This window comes from Cajanus cajan, chromosome 6 (genome assembly GCF_000230855.2).
Source record: "Cajanus cajan strain Asha chromosome 6, NIPB_CcT2T_4, whole genome shotgun sequence".
In the NCBI taxonomy this organism is placed as follows: Eukaryota; Viridiplantae; Streptophyta; class Magnoliopsida; order Fabales; family Fabaceae; genus Cajanus; species Cajanus cajan.
In genome coordinates, this window is record NC_138522.1 from 12,343,110 (window position 1) to 12,362,707 (window position 19,598).

General features: G+C 30.7%; 1 protein-coding gene across 2 annotated transcripts; it reads right to left on the reverse strand.

Annotated features, from left to right (window-relative positions):
* Positions 1–10,673: 10,673 nt before the first annotated feature.
* Positions 10,674–19,339, reverse strand: LOC109807637 (Leucine-rich repeat (LRR) family protein). Of its 2 annotated transcripts, none has more exons than XM_020370207.3 (9): positions 19,114–19,336; positions 18,418–18,487; positions 18,188–18,234; positions 17,482–17,590; positions 17,266–17,351; positions 16,634–16,724; positions 16,323–16,408; positions 11,232–11,318; positions 10,674–11,121 (listed from the first exon to the last, which is right to left on the reverse strand). In XM_020370207.3, the coding sequence occupies exons 1-9, from the start codon at positions 19,210–19,212 to the stop codon at positions 11,011–11,013; spliced, it is 786 nt and encodes a 261-aa protein (XP_020225796.1). In that variant the 5' UTR covers positions 19,213–19,336; the 3' UTR covers positions 10,674–11,010. The 2 variants fall into 2 exon arrangements, with proteins under 2 accessions (XP_020225796.1, XP_029129070.1); XM_029273237.2 differs by lacking the exon at positions 10,674–11,121 and adding an exon at positions 13,799–13,980 and having other exon boundaries at positions 19,114–19,339.
* Positions 19,340–19,598: the final 259 nt, after the last annotated feature.

Below are 19,598 nucleotides of genomic sequence, written 5' to 3' on the forward strand. Positions count from 1 at the left end.
ATATATATATAGAGAGAGAGAGAGAGAGGAGGGATCCGTTTACTTTAGGAATAAGTTTACCTAGACTTACTTCATTCAATAACTCATGTTCTACATCAAATTTTAACAATCAAAGCGTTGAATTTAAAGTTCTTAAAGCATAGATCAAATCTACAAATTTTTAAAAAATTAGAAAGTCATTTGATATTTCGTTTCATAAATTCAAATTAATATATAAAATAAGTTTATGATTATTCATCAATTTGAATTAATGAAATGAAGTATAAGATGATTTTTAAAAAAATTTAAAAATTTACCTATTTGATCTATGCATTAAAAACTTTAAATTCAACTGTGATCATTGAAATTTGATGTAAAATATGAATTATTGAACAGAGTAAAATAGGTAGACTTACTCCTACAATAAACAAATCTCTCTTCATATATATATATATATATATTATATTTTTTTTAGAAACATTTTTTTTCTTAAGTTTAAACAAACATACTTATTATTTAAGATATATATATATATATATATATATATTTTAAATAATAAGTATGTTTGTTTAAACTTAAGAAAAAATGTTTCTAAAAATATATTAAAAAATAATTATTTAAGAAGCAAGTAGGAGTTTCTTTTAAAAAGAAAAACATAAATTTGTTTATTTAAAAACATTAAACAAACACATAAAAAGTAAAATAAAAAAAGGTGCTTATTTTATTTAAAAAATACTTTTATAAAAAAAACTTTAAACAAATTGACCCAATATTTTTTTGTCTTTTTATGAGATCCAATTAACTAATTCACTAAAATTAAAGAAAATAGCTAATAACATTAAAAAAAATTTGTTAACTTTACATATATTTTTTTCAAAATTATTATTAACAATAATGAGTTTTTTTAAAATATTTTGTTGTTTTATTATCACATCATTAACAAATTTATTGTCTTGACTTTTATTGACTATGAAAAGATGAAAGGACAAAGTAAGATTTCAAAATTATCTTTATATAAGGCAAAGTTAAACTTCTAAAGAGCCCAAGAAATTAATATTTCTCACTTATACTCCTTCATTCCTATTTCATTGTCCATTTTTAGTAAATTTTTATTTTTATTTATTTATTATTTTTAAAATTTAAGACAAAATTAATTAATTACTTTATGTCAATTATACTCTTATATATTACCTAATTTTTGCACATTAACAGCTAATATGTATTTATTATGGAGTAAAAATGAAAAAAAATATATAATTAGAAATATAAAAACAGAAAAAATTAATAAGTTTCATGTTTTTTTATACATTTCATGGTTTATTAATAACAATTTTAAACTACTAATAAAATAAGCAGTACTATTTATTGAACTTAGAAAAAAATAAAAAGAAAAGTTATTATAAAATACATTTTAAATGTGTACTTACAAAAAAAACCAGGTCAATCTTCTAATTTAGTTATAAGAAGGACAAGAAGAATTATTAAAGTCATGTGTTGCAAGAACAAATATTATAAAATAGAATATTTTTTTCATGTTTAAGAATAAGGATTTTATCCCCTAAAAAAAAAAAAGAATAAGGATTTTAGTGGTTTTAGGCTTTTAGCTTTATTTTTTTCCTCCAAAACAATTGTTTTAAAATTTCAATAATAAGGATCTTTTCCCTCAATTATACCTGTATTTAATAAATATCATTTCTACCTATTACTCACTTATTTTTACTAGAGAGTAAGCTACACATGTGTACAATTGAAATTAGTTCTACTAATAAAATATTAAATAAGGGCTTTTTAATTTAAATTTGTATCTATTAAATATTTCTTAATCCATATATACATTAATCTTTAACTACTAAATAAATAAGATGCTGGGAATATTAATAAATGAAATATTCAATAAGCTTTTTTAATTTAAATGTGTATTTATTAAATATTTCTTAATTCATGTCCATTAATCTTTAACTACTAAAGATATGCGATGCTTGAGTATTAAATTACATATCATTGAAATCTAAATTATTTAAAACATTTATGTCAATAAAATTATATAAAACTTAATAAACACTATTATCACCATAATATTTTATGATTCAACAATTTGAATTAATAAATTTTTACATTCCTAAAAAAAATTATTAAAAATGAAAGATTATCAACTTTTGTTTAATATCTGAGAATTGAATTTAGTACGAGAAGAGAAGTTTATAATATTCTCAAACTTTACCAAGTTAGTTATACCTATCCGAATGATTATCAATTTTGAATATTTTGTGATTTAATAATTGCTAAAATGAGAAAAGTCGTATAATTTTAGTAAATATGAATCTTTTTGTTACGTATTAAAATGAATAGATTATGGTATATATTGGTATAAAATAATAGAGATTGCTCTTTAGATCCTAAAAAAATAAAATAAATAAATAAAAGATATTTTATGTTTGTTTACTATGGTAAAAGCAATTTTTTAAAAGAAAAGAAATAATAATTGGTGTCAAAAAATAAAAGAAAATAAATAATTAATCATTTGACAAGCTATTCAATACAGTTTCTAATTTTAATCAAATTTTAGATTCTTTGCGGGTTCTAATTATTTATAAAAGCAAACACAAAGACATGGAAACTAAAAGAAGTGGTTTTCTTAAAAAAAAATATATATATATATATATATATAATAAATTATTATTTTATTAAAAATTGTAACAAACTGCCTTATGTAACACTCCAGTTTTCATACATTATATTAATAATATTTTAGAAATTAATTTTATGTTTAATGTATTTATTTTAAAGTTTTTGATATTATTTAATTAGTTATTTTATAATTATATTTTGTTTAATTAGTGGAGCAGGAGTTATTTTTATGAAATGTATTTTATTATTAATAATATGTTTAAGTTATCTTATAAAAGGAAGAAAATATGTTTATTATTATTATTATTATTATTATTATTATTATTTTATGGAAGAGAAGGAAGAGCATGTTAGTCTTTTATTTATTATTATTATTATTATTATTATTATTATTTATTTTTTTTTTATTATTTTAAGAAGGGAGTTATCAAAAGTTTCATTACGCTTCAGTTTCCTAACTTTTACTTATTCATTTTCTTTCTACGCTCTCTGAAGACCAAACGATTTCGCCCGTTTGTGAGCACGAGACATAACTTGCACAGTTTCGCTATCCCGACCAGACCCTAGCAGTACATCCTTCTATTTGAGAGTGTATGATGGAGGTGAGTAGAAGAAGTGAAACACAAACTCCTTCTAAGCTCCTCCTAGGCTCGGATCTTCTTCAATGGAGATTAAGACACACTTGATGAACACGTAGAGATGAAGAACTCTTGCGGAAATGGAAGAAGGAAGCATCCAAGCTCAAATTCTCAAGGGATTGCACACTTCAAAGTGTAGGAATCTAGGTTTTCCTAATGATTTTGAAGGCACTCTCTTAAGGTTTTCTCTCTTGGAAACTTCGGTGACTCTTGAGGGAATTAGCTGAAGATTGAATTCAGAAATTCTCATATATTCAAAAGTGCATTACAAGGTGAGTAATGATACATTTATAGGAGGGAAAATTAGGTTAACTTGGGCGGCACCTAGGTAAACCTAGTTGGCCCCAAGTTTGAATTTCAAATTTGAATTTGAAATTCAAACTTTGGCCAACTCATATGCTCACACGGATGCTACCCTCATCTAAGTGTCATTTAGGAGTGATTTGAAGTGAATTTGGAGCTCACATGGCCGGAACCACTCCATGCCATCCATGTGACTCATTCAAATCAAATTACTTCTAAATGATGCATAAATGAAACCTATTTCTCCTATTAATGTATTCTATCTATAAACCTAATCTATTGACCGAAATACATTGGTCTAATGAATACAATGAATAGGAAAAATTACAAGAAGAAGAATGAGCCTAATATTGGGTATCAAAAGCCCAAAGCCCAAGAAGCCCAAAATTAAGCCCAAGACACCTAAACCCTAATCTATGGTCAAAATACAAGACCAACATCAAAGTAAATTCCTATACTAAGAAAATACAATTAAACATGGTGTTCAATCAATCAAAGCCCAAGTGAGAAGCACCCTAGGCCCACCAAGCCAATTGGGCCCACTAAGCTCTGAAGCAGTCAAATCTTCAAGTAATCTCTTGGCCATAGCTCTAGTGGTTGGGCCTTTAGCCCATGCTCTTCCATCAGTGTAGGGGTAGCTCCCTACATGTACTCCTAGACTACCTTAGGTGTGTTGTTTAGGTAGCACACCAGTGATATGTGATATGTGATTGGTGCCTCGTGTATGAATTTATGAGTCGAGTCCCTGACATCATTGCATATAAATGAGTATGCATGTGATACTGATTGTTCATATGTGATTTGTGTTTGTGACTTGTATTATGTTTGTTGTGTGTGTTACCTAACCTTTATTTATGTACCTGAATCTGAGTGAGATGTTTCTCACTCCCTTGTTGTTCTTTGTATGTGTTTAAATTGTGTTGCAGGTGATCATCAACATGAGGATGTTGGTGATGAGGCTTAGGCTTCAGTTGGGTGTGCTCTGATAGGATATGTGAGATCGGGGCGTAGCTAGGCTTAGTTTAGGATTTCATTATTGTTATTTTGGTTTTAAAAAAACTCATGATTCATTTTCTTATAAATTCTGCATTTGACCATGATTTAAGTTTACGAATGTGAATTCTCTACTCTTATGTTAATAGAACCATTGTTTTAATTCTAAAGATTTTATTTAACCCAAGAAGATATTTTTATAATTATTATATATGTATTTTGGGATAGAGGGTGTCACACCTTAAATATGTAAAAGTCATTTTATTGACATGATTCATAAAAATAGTTTTAAATCCTCTAAAATGAGCTAAATCGTTAAATTAAATTGTTTAATAGTGATATTCTTGTAAAAAGTTTTATATAATCAATTAAAAATCATAGTTTATACAACTTTTTAAGTAATTGGTATAAAAAATTATAAACTTATTTATGGTGAATTGCATTGTAAATTTAATTGTGTAAAATTGTTTTATTTCGTTGGTGTGTCACACTTGAACTTTCAACTAAAAGAGAAATAATTATGATAGAAAATAATCTAACAATTATTTTTTTTAGTTTAATGGTCATGAACTATTAATATACAAAATTTCACACCGTCAACTAACAAAAAGTTACTATTGATATGAAGTGTAAGATGGTGATGAAACTAATGAGAAGATGGAATCAATTTCTTCTCAACAAGCTTCATTGATGCTTTAATCTTTATCTATGGACTCTAATGCTCCAAGACAAACCAAAATTGGTGGAAGATAGTGCGCCACTTCCTAAGAAAATAAGTAAGAGGTGAAAAACTTATCACAAGAAAAAAATACTTCGATAAAAGTTCATAAGGAGAAATTTTTTTCAAGATGAGAGCTAAGAGCTTTTGAGAAAAAAATTTATAAATCTAATTCTCATTTACTTCAAAAGTAGCATGTACATAGGAGGAGGATTCTACATACAGTTTGGTAACTTGTGGTATATATAACGCCATGGAAATACCGAGCTATTTGGTAGATATACTATATATACATATATATATATATATATATATATGTATGTATGTATGCATGTATGTATATGTTGTTTATATGGATTTGGATTGGATTATGGAGATGTGAATTTGAAATGTACTTACCTCTGTGCATGTTGTATATGTTGATGTGGTTTTGATTAGTTGTTTAAGCATGGTAGTGATTTTATAGTATGAGATGAGAGGTTGATGTTTTGAGAGGTTTATATAGGCATGTGTGTGCATAAATTTGGTGAATGATGCATTGTACACCATTATACTGAATTGGTACTAAGAGGGAAGAAGACTGATCACCTTCCTTCTCATCTTGGTTAAGTGAAGTATTATGGCATGCAACTCATTATTCCAAAAAAATTTATCTGAAAGTGATGTTTGTTTGTGTGTTGATACATGTTGCATTTCATATGGTGGTGAGTTGTGAGTATTGCATGGAAAGGAATAGGATGGATAGGAGATTGAAGGATAGGAACATAAGATAAATCCGGTCTTTCTGAGTGAATTTGAGGTTGTTTTAGAGCTTAGGGAGTTGAAATACTTCAAGGAATAGGATATTTGAGGTGAATAGGTGCTAAGGGTGAAATTTGGAAATTTTGGAAAATGACTATATATAGGGACTTAGGACCGGAGGGTCTCATTTGTTACACAGAGACAATTTCTATAGAGAGGAAGTAGAGAGAGGAGCTCTGGTCCGGAGGGAAGCTGAGGACACATTTGGAAAGCTTATCAAGCCAGGATCAATTTTCACAACTAGAGTTCAAGAGATTTGGCCTCTAAAGCCTTGAAAAGGGGGATTAAAGTTTGAGTTGGTATTTGAGGGTTTTGTCCAAATCTTGCATTTATGAGGTTTCTAAGGTAAAGGTAGTACTTATAAGACTTAATTTGGTATGTATGGGTTTGAAATATCACATTGATTCCATGTTTTAGGCATGATTGAGGATGGATTGAGTGGAAAGGGTTTTGGTAGGGTTTCCCTATGATTTCCATGGATTAATGGTTAATACTTGATTTTATTGCTTAAAATGTTGTTTTTGGATATTGTTTATGCTTTATAATGGTTCAAACTCAGGTAATTTGGATTGGATTCATGATTGGAAGGAATTTTCAAGGTTTTTCGAGGGTTTCTGGTTGTAATTGCGCTGGGCACAGTTCTTGGCGCTGGACATGAATTCATTAGAGACCATCACTTCCAAATCACGCCGGGCGTAAGGTTAGTCACGCCGGGCGCAATTTGGTCACTGAATATTGCGCCGGGTGCAATGGCCTCTGTAGGTCTCTGTTTGAGTTATGCGCCGACGCGATATTAGTGCGTCGGGTGTGAGTATTTTGGTCTTGAAGTCTTCATGAAAGTTGTAGCCTTGGATGTTAGCTTTCCAATGGCGTTGGAATCACCCAAAAAGGAGGTCTAGAACTCCATATATGACTGTTTTAGTGAACAGAGGTCAAGCTACCAGCATTGGTTATAGCTGTTGCGGTTTTTAGAATTTTTAACAAAGTAGATGATGGAATTAGGACTTGATGTCTTCATAAGAGTTGTAGGAAATCTTCTTATCTTTCATATGAGATAAATATGAGCATGATAGGATTAGTATAACTCTTGTTATGCTGTTTTATATGAAGATTATCATTTCACAAAGGGTAATTTGGTTAAGTTGATAGTTGTTTTGGGTGTTTAATTATTTATGTTGTTATATTGAGTAATTTGGCTTGGTTATAGAAAATTTTGTATGTAATTATGGAATATGCTATGTGTGTTTGGTTTGGAAAGCTAATAGGACTTAGAGGAGTAAGGTTATGGTATGGATTGGGAGATTTCTTGGTGAGATCAGGATATAATTTTTGGAAAAATATAGAATTTAGGAGTCCCATGGTGAGGGTTCCAATATGGAACTTTTCCAAAGATTATATAATAAACCACTTCAGATGTTAGGTGGATTCTGAAGTACTCCTCTAAGTATTCTATTTGCTACCGGTATGGGGGCAAGGCCGAGTCATACCGATGGATGAAGTGGCCGCGATCACCAGGGTTACGTGACGACGTAACCCAACTATATATTTTCCATGAGAGTTAGGTGTGTGACATGGGCAGGTGACATGTTCACAAATTCAACACTTGGTTTGGATGTGTTGAGGTCAACATTTGGTTTGGATGTGTTGGCTACTTCATGGGATTATACAGTGGTGTAACTTTGGTTTGGATGTGGAATATGTATGCATTTGGTATGGATTGTATACATTGGTTATGGATTCTTTATTATCATAGAATATGTATGCATTGGTATGGATGTGTATACATTGGACTTTGGATTGGTTTATATTTGGCATGGAAATGACTTGTTATAATGTTGTCATTCCCTTGGTATGGATACATACTGTTGATGAATATCTAGTTTAATGATATTTCATTATGTTGTACTATGGTTGGTTTTATACATGTTAACCCTTATATTTCCATGATGTGGACTATGATGATCTCACTATGTGGGAGAGAAGATCAGGTGTGAGGCTTTGGGATAGCAAGGAGTCTTTTGGTAGCTGCTTTGAGAAGTGGCTAGGCTTAGAGCTTGACCAGCACCTAGGGTGTCTTATTTTGATGTCTTTATGACGTTGTATATTCATTATCTTTTTGGATTACTGTATAACCTTGCTGAGGATGACTCTTTTATAAAATTATGTTTTTAGATGATGAAAAACAATTTATACATTATTGTATATTTACACTCTAGTGTAGTTGGTCTTTGCTCTCTTTTCTTAATTATATTATTTTATTTTAGTTGTATTATTAGTTATTGATGTGACGGCCTACGGCGGGTCGTTACAGTATAAGTTAAACTAATCATAGTTACATGTAACCAATGTTAGGTTAACTTGTATGACCACTAAATTTACACTTTAAAATTTTTATTTTCTCCCAAAAATGTCATTATCCTAAAAGACTCAGTAGAGGCATGACATGTGGCATGGTATAAGTGGTGTGACTAAATGTCATCATCCTAAATCTAGAAGAGCCAATGAGAACATGTCACATGGTAAGGCGTTAAAAATGGGACTAGGTATGACACATGTGACTTGTTGGAATTTGAATGAACTATGAGACTTCTTTTTACACAAAGTAGATGTCCACCATGAGGCTTCCAACACCTTTTTCACTCTCTCATGGGTCATTCAAGCCTAATAAACACATCTCATTTTCTAGTTACACACTTTCTAAAATACTAATTACACTCCTAAAAGAAAATTATGATGAAATAATTTTCTATACTAATTAACCCAAAAAATACAAGGTTAAAAATAAAAAGAAATATTTACAAGAAATATTTTTCTTCAAGTTTATCTCACTCCTCTTAATTCTTTTTGAACTCGACCTATAGACATGATGTCATCATATCATTATTATAAAAATCAACATATTTATCATAAATAATAGTTTGTGATTGAACGATATTATAAAGCTATTATAATTTGTTGACGTATAATTTTTTTTTTTTACAGATTATTTCCTAGAATTTTCAATAAAGCAAAAAGATAATGTTTCTTCACAATCCTAAAACACCTTAAAAAAACTATTAAAAATATTTTATATTTGAATCAAATTTTATATTCTTTCTAACTTCTAATCACTTTGAAAAGGTTAAACAAATACATGAAAACTAAAAAAACATTTCACAAAATATGTTTTTGGTTAAAAAGGTAATTGCAAAACCAGTATTCTACTCCTCTTAATTCTCTTACTTCTTGTTTAGATCATGACTAAGGCAAGGCCAATAAGACCATTACCTTTGGCCACTAACTAAGTTCTTAATTTTATTTTATATTTTTTAGAACAATTAATTTTAATTTTAATAATTAAATAATATATTTTGTTATATTATTATAATTAATTTGTTATTATATAAAATCATACAGTTATTTAAAATATATACATGAATATTATTATATGATTATTAATTTGATAAATTTTATTATTTAAAAAACTATATTATATCTGTTTTAAATTTCAATAAAAAAATGGTATTGAAATGATTATAAAAATTATATTCATAAAAAAATAGTACGATATATATATATAAAAATGAATGAAATGATAGTGATAAGAGTACATCCGATTAAAGATTAATTCTTCGGTTCTTCTAAAAAAAGTATTTTCTGATTTTAATTATTTTGTATAAATATCAAATTAATGTATTATATTTTATTGACAACTTATTTGAAAATATTTTAAAATATGGAATCACTTAAAAAAATTATTTCATGTTCAATAAATAAAATTTAGAAGTAAATATTATCAATTGTATATTAGTGATCATGACTTTTTTCTTTAAATTGAAATTTCTATAAAAAAAATACTAACAATATAAACTAGTATTCCGTTATTTTTTAATATAGTATAATACTTATAACGGAATACTACTATATAAACTAGTATTCCGTTATAAGTATTATACTATATTAAAAAATTATTTTCTTAAACATAACATGTGTGATATATGTTTATAGAATATTATAAATGATATTTGTAATTATTGTTATTATCCTTTTTAAAAATTATTTTTTGATATTTAATTTGTGATTATATTGCAAAATAGTAATTGAACGAATTATATGTTGAAAATTTTTAATTATTAAATTTAATTAATAATTTCATTAATTGAAAATTAAAATTAATTAATTATATAAGAATATGACTCATAAAAAACTTGCCTTTTAAGCTTAAAATTTGTTGGACAGCCTCTTTTCTATAGTAAGTATTAAGTGCGTTTTATATTTTCATGATATTTAATGAATTTTGAATTTAATACTTTCTTTAATACTTTTTGTGATATTTTTCCTATTTCATAAAGATTTAAAATGTTAACTAATTTAATTGATAACATTAAATTTATTCTATATTTTTTTATTATTCTAAAACTACCTTAACATAAATCAAACACTTACTTCACCAACTACCTCCTGAATCAAAAGAAATAACTCTAAATACGGTTGCAGTTTCAATTGTTTTCCATAAATCATAAACAATATGCCTTAATTTACAGCTTCAATTAGGAAAAAGAAACAAATTTCAAAGGATTCTTCCCATTCTATGGCGCATAATTAAGGGGAGAAAGAATGCAGTTCCTTTCCAATTATATTCAAAGGTCTTAATTTACAGCTGCTGAGATAAATATTTCATTATCAACAAAAGGGCTTCAAATCCCATATACGGAAATTTTTTAGTCGATTGCTGGATAATGCCTGCATCTACAAGCCAGCATATTTGTAGGCAAATTTGGATACGAGATAAAGCCAATAATCATATACAGTGTGACACAGGGATCTCCACACTTTAATTCATATGTGAAATAGAAGTCATGGATAAAACACCTTGTATTACATGCTATATATCCAAAAGCTCATCCAAATGTACATTCGAAAAACCCCTGTTGTTGCAAGTGGTCTCAAACCAACAAGCCTGACACCATTTCATAGATCAACACCCTCATCAAGACCTTTGGAACCGATCATCACGTTTGATTCGATTTGCTTGTCAAACTTCTTTTTCCTCCTTGCTTCAAACTCTTGAAACCCCTCCATCTAGATCATTCACCAAAAGTTCAATTGTATTGAAAATTGAACATTATAGATTTAGCAGAAAAATAGAGGAGGAGGAAGGAATGGAGGATAAATATAGTACAAGATTGTACCTGCTGAAATTGATCCATTGATATAGGATTACCATGCAGTGATATGCTCTGAAGAGCTTTGCACTCTTTCAATAAATTCAGAGGTATCTGTCCAAAAGGAAACCAAAGTATCATTAGACATTTGAAATCTAAGGAAATTGGTTTTGAATATAAACTGACAGGGAGATTCAGATGCGATGGATTCATAAATGTAAAACAAAATAGAAAAGGAAAAAACCAATATGCACTGCACAAATAGTTTATTAACAAGGCTTATGGCCCACAAAATGGGCAACTATGAGGCCAGACTCCAATTCTAATATCAGCTCAGCAATGCACCACTTGATCAACTCTTACAAATGCTTGTAGTGAATAGCTACCAATACATTATATGCTGGGAATGAAACTGGATACTACTGATATTCTAGCAACATAACTTTCTGGCGTGAATAATCATATGCATTCCCCTCAGAGAAAGCCAATGCAAAAAGAAACAGGTACAGCTTATTGTAATGACCAAAGCCTGCTTGTCATTGATTTTACCATCCCTACTGCTAAGTCAAAACATTATCGTACTACATATATATATATATATATATATATATATATATATATATATAGTGGTGGAAGTTAACTTGGTAAATAGAAATAACTCCAAGCAATAGGTAAACCATTCACTCAAGTAATTTTCAAGTTTATGCTTTCAATAAGAAATGACTCGGATTCTTCAGAAGCAAAAATAATAATCAAACAATTCACAATCTATCATTCAAGTCTGTAAAGTGTGTATAATACCTAACACTTGACAAAACAAACTCTTATATAACAGTAACAACAGCCTCAACAGATAAAAGAAACACTCTAATAGGTCTCCTATAATATGTTAGTGCTGATCAGTTTCGTAACAGTCCTGTCAAGAGACTCGAAGAAATTCATGCTAAGAGACTACCCTGACCAATAATTTGATTTTGTATAAAAAAAATATTTAAGAGTTATGAAGTACATAAAGTAGTACAACCTGAGTTCTGAAGTTTTGCTAATCCTCCCAAAATCATAAATAAAAAGTATGCAATATCCAAAACAGTAAGCAATTAAGATCAAGATGTTCAAATTTTATGTATTATGATGTACCATGTTCTGAATCAGGCAGTTATAAACTTATAATTCCGTATTCAAAAGTTATATTAGGCAGTATCTATATTCTAATTTCAGATTAGACAGTTATAGTGATATATATAGATTGTGTGACAGACTTGTAGAAGGTAATCAAGGTGTCAAATTGTTATTTCTAGTGTTTTGAAGGAGGAAACTCCTGGTTTGGAAGAAATCATGCTTTTTTTATACTTTAGAAAAAGAAAGACAGCAGTAACAGAGAACAAAACTAAATGTGCCTAGGACTAAGGTTCCTATTGCATCAGCAAACAACAAGTGAGTCATGGCTGGAGGACACGAACAAAACACCAGCAGCTGATTATCACCCGAGACACCATATTTAGCCAACCAATTGGCTCAAAAATTAACCTCCTAAAAAGAGTGAGTGAATTTTCTAAACCATGGGGAAGTACAGATGAGTAACTTGAACACCATCATTTATCGGATCAAGGGTGCTAGTCAAAACAGATTCACAAATAATATCAGAAAAGTTATTCTAGCGAGCCAACATTACACCATGGTAGATAGCTTGTAATTCAGCATTTAGCACTGTGGTAATGCCACATAAACCGGCATAACGACAAAGCCAAAGTCCATTTTTATCTCTAACCAATCCTCCAAATCCTGACTTGCCTAGGTTTCCAAGGGAGCTACCATCAATGTTGAGCTTAACTACAGAGTTGGTAAGGGATGCCAGTGAACAGAAAAATCTGCTTTAGGAGCCTGATTACTTTTCAACAGTAGCTTAGACGAAATAGAATGAAGATTAAGAATCTTGTGGATCAAAGCCAGTCTTGGAGAGTTTTGCCATTGAAGATTTTTCTCCAAATAATCCAGCAAGCTGTTGCAAAGAGGGACCCATTTGGACCAGTAGCATTTTTTCAGCCATGAGGAGACATCATTATCATATCCATGATGAAAGACACCCAATTTTAGCAAATGCCAAACATTAGAAACCTTCATGCAATCATGGAGGAGATGGAAATTGGATTCCACATTTGCTCCACACCTAAGGCAAGATGAGTCTAGACTAAGATGTCTGAAAAACCGAAAATGGAAGAATTGTGTTTATTTCTACGAGCCACGAAGAATTTTATATTTTCTGGTAAATGGAAGAAACCCTGTGTTTGTTAGGGGGAAGCTGTGGTTGTTGATAAGTGTACTCAAATGTGGCCTAAAAGCTAGATAATTTCTATAATTAATTCAGAACTGTGTTTATTTCTTGAGTCCAACATATTTGCAACACATGTGGTTCTTAATACATCCACCATGTTAAAGTCACATAGAAAATTAGCAATTTTGGCTGCTTAGTCAACCAAGGTTTTTTTTTAATCCTTCCATATAAAATTTGTTTTGCTAGTATATCAACACAAACTCCAAAAATTAGTCTAGTATATCTGAGCGGTGCAATATCAGCTACTAAGGATCTAGTCTACCTCAAGATTTAAACCACAAGAGCATCATAATTCTTGGGTAGACCATTGAGGATAACATCAAGGTGTTCTCGCTGCAACACTAGAGGTCCAATACGAATAGCCAGCAAGGAATCAAATAGGGCTTTAATATGCCACAGATATTCCAATACTTCTGTAACTGTGTTCCTCAACTCAGATAAAAGCTGAAACATTTTAACTCAAATATGAGAATGGCAGAAATTATCAATTTCATCCCACAGATGCCAAGAATGAAAGCAGTCAACTAAAAAAGAAAGAAGAGCTTCTAACATCGACGAAAGGAACCATGAAAACAGCAAATGATCCTGCTACTCAAGTGTATACAACATTCATGACAATACTACAATCACGGTCTTTTCAGGAGAGATGTCAATCAATATCAGGATTAACAACACAGCAATGGATTTAATGTCCTCAATCGCTGCTTCAACCTATTAACTTGCTTCCATAACAGGTAGATTTTCTCATCCAATGTTACAGAAACTGAGTGTAAGAAGTTTATTGTAGTGCTCACTGGAGATGAAGAGGTGTAAGCATCAGCCAAAATGGATTTGCGTGCAAAGCCAGATTCTTAAAATCAAGATTTTAGCTAGGATCGGGAGGGGATGAAAACTGATCACTCAAGAATTGTAACTTGGATCTTACTATCCTACATTCCTATTTAAAATGCAAAATTATATTTATATATCATATATGCATAAATAAAATAAAAAAACATTGATAAGAAATATAACCTGTAAATTACAACATTAAACAAAATTAAATTGAAACTCATAACATAATATCAAGTATAATTAACAGAATAGTCATATTATTTTATTAATAATTAACAGAAAAACACATATTATAATCATTTTAAAAAGTCCTAGTCCCATTCTCTAAATAATTATAATTATATATTATACGGTTAGGCTGATCTGTAACCAAAAAACACGCATAGGCCCATTCCAAAAAGCACTTGGAAATTCAGATAAGAGACAAGAACAGATAAAACAAGAGCACATAGCAAATCACATTGTCTTGCATACACGTTGCACAACAGAAGAACGGGCAAACTGCTATGAAGTGTAAGCAGAAGAAAAGAAAGCCTCTAGCTACAAGTTTGAACAAAGCAGAAGAATAACCCATTGTTTGATGCCCTCTTTGCTAATCAAGCACGTTTGAACAATGCTCCGTTCGGAAAAAAACAGGGGCAACTTGCAGCAGCACAGATCGGCAGTAGATAGCAACTTCAATATTTGGTGGTTGCAATCAAAAAGGAGTTGCAAATGGGTGACGCCTGAGCAAATAGAACCATGAAGAGAAAGGGGGTATATTTCAAACGTGGAAGAAAACACTTAAGGTTTTCAAAACTGGGTCAGATGAACCCCAACTCGGTTTTTTTGCCCACATAAAGATCAATAACAATCGATGGACAGGCACTCCTACAAGTAAAGTCAAAATTTTACTCTGATCCTACCTCCGATTCAGCATGGGAGCCCTCCTTTAATACATAGAACTGTGCGATTAAAAAAGGAAATCACAATCTTAACAACCTTGGTGCAAAGCCATTGCTCAGATAGCAATCTCATGATAACATGTAGAAATTCATGAACAACTGAGAAGTTGAATTTAAGGAAAGAGAGTGATTTGTGAATCAAATGATTGCTTTTATTAGTTCAACAGGTTGAACTCCAAAGAGAGTTCTCATGTATTTTGAGCACCTTACTACTAGTAAAGACAGATGAAGATCCTAGCTGATTCGGTTATATGACAGCTGTTATGGAAGCTAGACTTCTAATTGTACATTTGTATATATTTGTAACAATGCTTAACTAGCTCAAGCCAATTGTATTTGATTCATACTGTGGAAGAGTTGAGTTTTGAGTCTTTTGACAACTCAAATCCTAACCCATGACAAATGATGATGCTATTTCTTCAGCTGAGAACTATATTAGCTAGCATATATGTATTCTTTCTACATTTTTTCTCCAAAAAAAACTTATGCATACGCTTTATCTTAATCCTAATTATTTTTAAATTTGTGGATACAAAGCCTAATCCTATAAAGCCTCCCATAAATTTTATTTTACTTCATTTTTTAATAGTCTCGGTATATTTGTTAAAATCATTTTGTTAATTTAAAGGTAGAGATGTAACAAGTTCCATCAGATGAATTCAGGTAGCTGGACTTAGTAACCTGATATAATCAGGCCAAACCTTCCTCACCTGTTTTGCTGATGCTTTGAAAAAATTCAAGGACTAAGTACTTGCTTCCTAATTCATATAGAATTACAATGGGTAGCTTCAAATTTCTAGTGAAGGAACATCTTTCAGCCACTGGTTTTACACTACAGTCGGATAGTCCTCAGAAGATATCCATCCAGAACTAAATTTTAGAACATAATGAAAAAGTTCAACACACTCAAAAAATAAATTAATTAATACAAGAGACAAGAAAACAATAAAGTACATTCAATCAAGCCCAACACTTCATAACCTAGGTTTCAAAATCACAAAACACTACCTGCTTCACATTGTTGTTGTCCAAGCAAAGTGACTTCAAGTGAGATAGATTGCACACCGAAGAGGGAAGATCTTCAATAACGTTATCTGAAGTGTTTATAAAAAGGGTGGAAGACAAATAGAAAGATAGCATGAAGGCAGATCCTTGTCATCAAGCTAACAATCAATAAAATCCAGTTGAACAAACACACACGTGAATATGAATTAGGACACAAGGAAAACACACACACACGCACACAAATATTCAAACATATGCATTACCATGCTCGTGCAATACATACATGAACTTTCCATGTCAATCAAAAAACATACCATTAGCTTGTAATTCTTCCAAAGAGAAGCAACTTCCAACAGATTCTGGGAGAGACTGTAACTTGTTATTTGACACATTTAAAAGCACCAGCTGCATTATCAAACAATGCATTAGACCTCTGAAATTTAAGAAAGGCATACATTTCATATCAAAATTTCCCAAACTAAACTGCAAACACTATAAGGGCTCTTTTCAGTTTCATTTATTATGAGTGCATGTAAGTCCCATGCAAATCAAAATCATAAGTCTTTCTAGCATAAATTCTACTTTAAGATTACAATATGCATGTCTATTGAAGAGTCCCTAAATTCTAAAGGTCATAATTAATATATCTCATGGTTAGAAGTCAAGCAAATGTCAATAGAAAACTGATATTCTCTAAAAGCAGGAACAGTTGCACAAAAAAGGATTATAACGAGTAAGATTAAATCATGTCTTACACATGTATGACATGGACACAGCAACCTTTTTGAAATGCCTGCACTTAAAAGGATAGTAGCAAACAAAGTTTTAAAATTATACAGCCATGATCAATGATACTCATAGTCATATCAAGATATGAATGCATTAAGCATGCAATGAATCATAGAAGCCATAGAAAAGTCAAATGTCATGATGTATAATTACTTACATTTCTCAAACTTCCAATAGTTGCGGGCAAGGATGTTAATAAATTGCCGGAGATGGATAAGCGTTCAAGCCTTACTAACTGGCCCACTATAGAAATAATGCCTTGTCAGTTATTATAAAGAGACAGAAAAGTTCTACCAAATGCGTGTCATGTAAGCAAATAAGATAAAAATATTTCTTTTAAACAGTTACTGATTGGATTAGAGAAGAGAATTACATTCATCAGGCAAGGAAGTAATTCGATTTCCATCCAAGTTCATCAGTTTCAGAGATTGGAGTTTCCCCAAATTCACTGGCAATCTCTCAATGAGGTTCTCCGCTAATACCTGGGAAGTCAGTGCAACTTTAATATGAAATGGTATTTGTAATCAATCTTTAACAAACTGAATCTCTTTTAAAAAGTTCAAAGCAACCACTACCAAAACACTACCATGGCAAAAATAAATGAAAGGTGGCAGAGTCTTAACACGTGTTCCAAAAAGCATGAGTTTCAAAGTGAATAAATAAACTCCAAATTTAACGATCAATGAGTAACCGAACTATTAAAGAAAAAACAACAATATGGCAGGGTTAAAGGTGCGAATGAAGCCAAACTTCAATCCAGCCTGGAGTGGACTTCACATTCATAACGTTTATTTGTCCCTTTTCTAGATAAGTCTAATGAGTGGTGTAAAAGAGGCACAAATTCAACGAAACGTACTCAAGTCAACGATAATTGGCTAAAATACTGATATTATCAAACTCCAAAAGAGGGCTATTAGTTTCGCGCCAAAATCTAGTTTAGCTTATTTAATTTACCAACCGTTCATAATTCAACAGCATCAGATAAAATCCATAATCAATGTCTCAGTCCCAATATGTTGACAGTAAATACTCAATAAAAGCTACCATCCCATAGGCATAGGGTAATAGTTGATCCTTACCAGGCGCTGTACATTAATTAATTTGCTGATTTCCACGGGAATGTCAACTGCAGTTAAGATCATGATTTATTAACAATAAAATAAGAGAAACAACAATAGTCATAACAACTCTTCAGAGGGAAGGCATTTCTACTCAAGGTCAAAACTAATACACCCACTTCAGAGCAACATCATCTTAACCAAAATGTACAGAAAAAAAAAATGAAATTAAAGAAAGAAAAACCGCTTACCTATTCGATTATGGGTCAAGTCAAGCGTTCGAACAGATCTGTCTAACTCAAGAACTTCGTCCGGAAATGTCTATTAGCAGAGGCTCCATGGTTAGTAAGTGGATTTCAAAAAAGCACACAAATAGAAATACACAACAAGAAATAAAGCACGTTGGTTATCTGCCTAATAATAACATAAATTCCTAATTTTCAACTTATCCCCCCATAACTCATAAAATGTTCTGGACATGGGTCTTGCCAGTATCACACAACACTTCTACGAAAATCAAATTAGACCAACAAATCACCCTAAAAACAGTTTCACTTTACATGATTCAAACAAGTAACAAAGATGACACCACTAAAGTGGCCTACCCAGCACAACTGAACTAATACATCCTTTCAAGCCCATAAAAACATAGAAAATTAACCATTCCTAAAGCTTTCAATCTATAAGCACATACCAAGTGCAAAGTAAGAGGAAGAAAATACTATAAACAGTGACCTAGGTATCAACCACTTAACATCACAAGCTTTTATTTTTCTGACACTAGAAAAACTTTAACATACAACACTGCTAATACCCCACCCCACATGCATCAGTGATCTTAACAAACAAAATGGGAAAACCCATTGCAATTTAGTGATACTGAAAAGAGGAAAAATTGATTCATAACAACCCAATAGAGAAAAAACATAGTTGAGAGAGAGAATTGCCTTCAATTTTGAATCGCGCAAAGCAACAATGCCCGTGGATCGCCAACGCGCGGTCCTAGTAGCCTTGGTGTCAGCGTTTTTGCTGGCGAAACAACCCATCTCACGGAAGAATGAACAATGAATGATTCGTTGGTGAAATTGATGAAGGAGAGACAGAGACAGAGTCAGAGAGCAGGGGAACAAAAACCGCGTTTTGTTTTTGTCCCACCCACAATGTTTGAGAAATAATAAAATATAATCTATACTAATATATTATACTCTTTTATTTTAAAAAATTAGAAAAAATATTTATTAATTAAATTTAAGAATTTGAAATTAATAAATTTATATTAATATATAAGGGATACTAATTTTAATAATTATTTTTAATTTTCATTTTTATATGAATTATTTTATTTTTTATTTATTTTTAATAATTGTTACTTTTTTTATGAATAACTTCTCATTTTTTTTTTAATACAATGCAGACACGCAATATTTTTTTC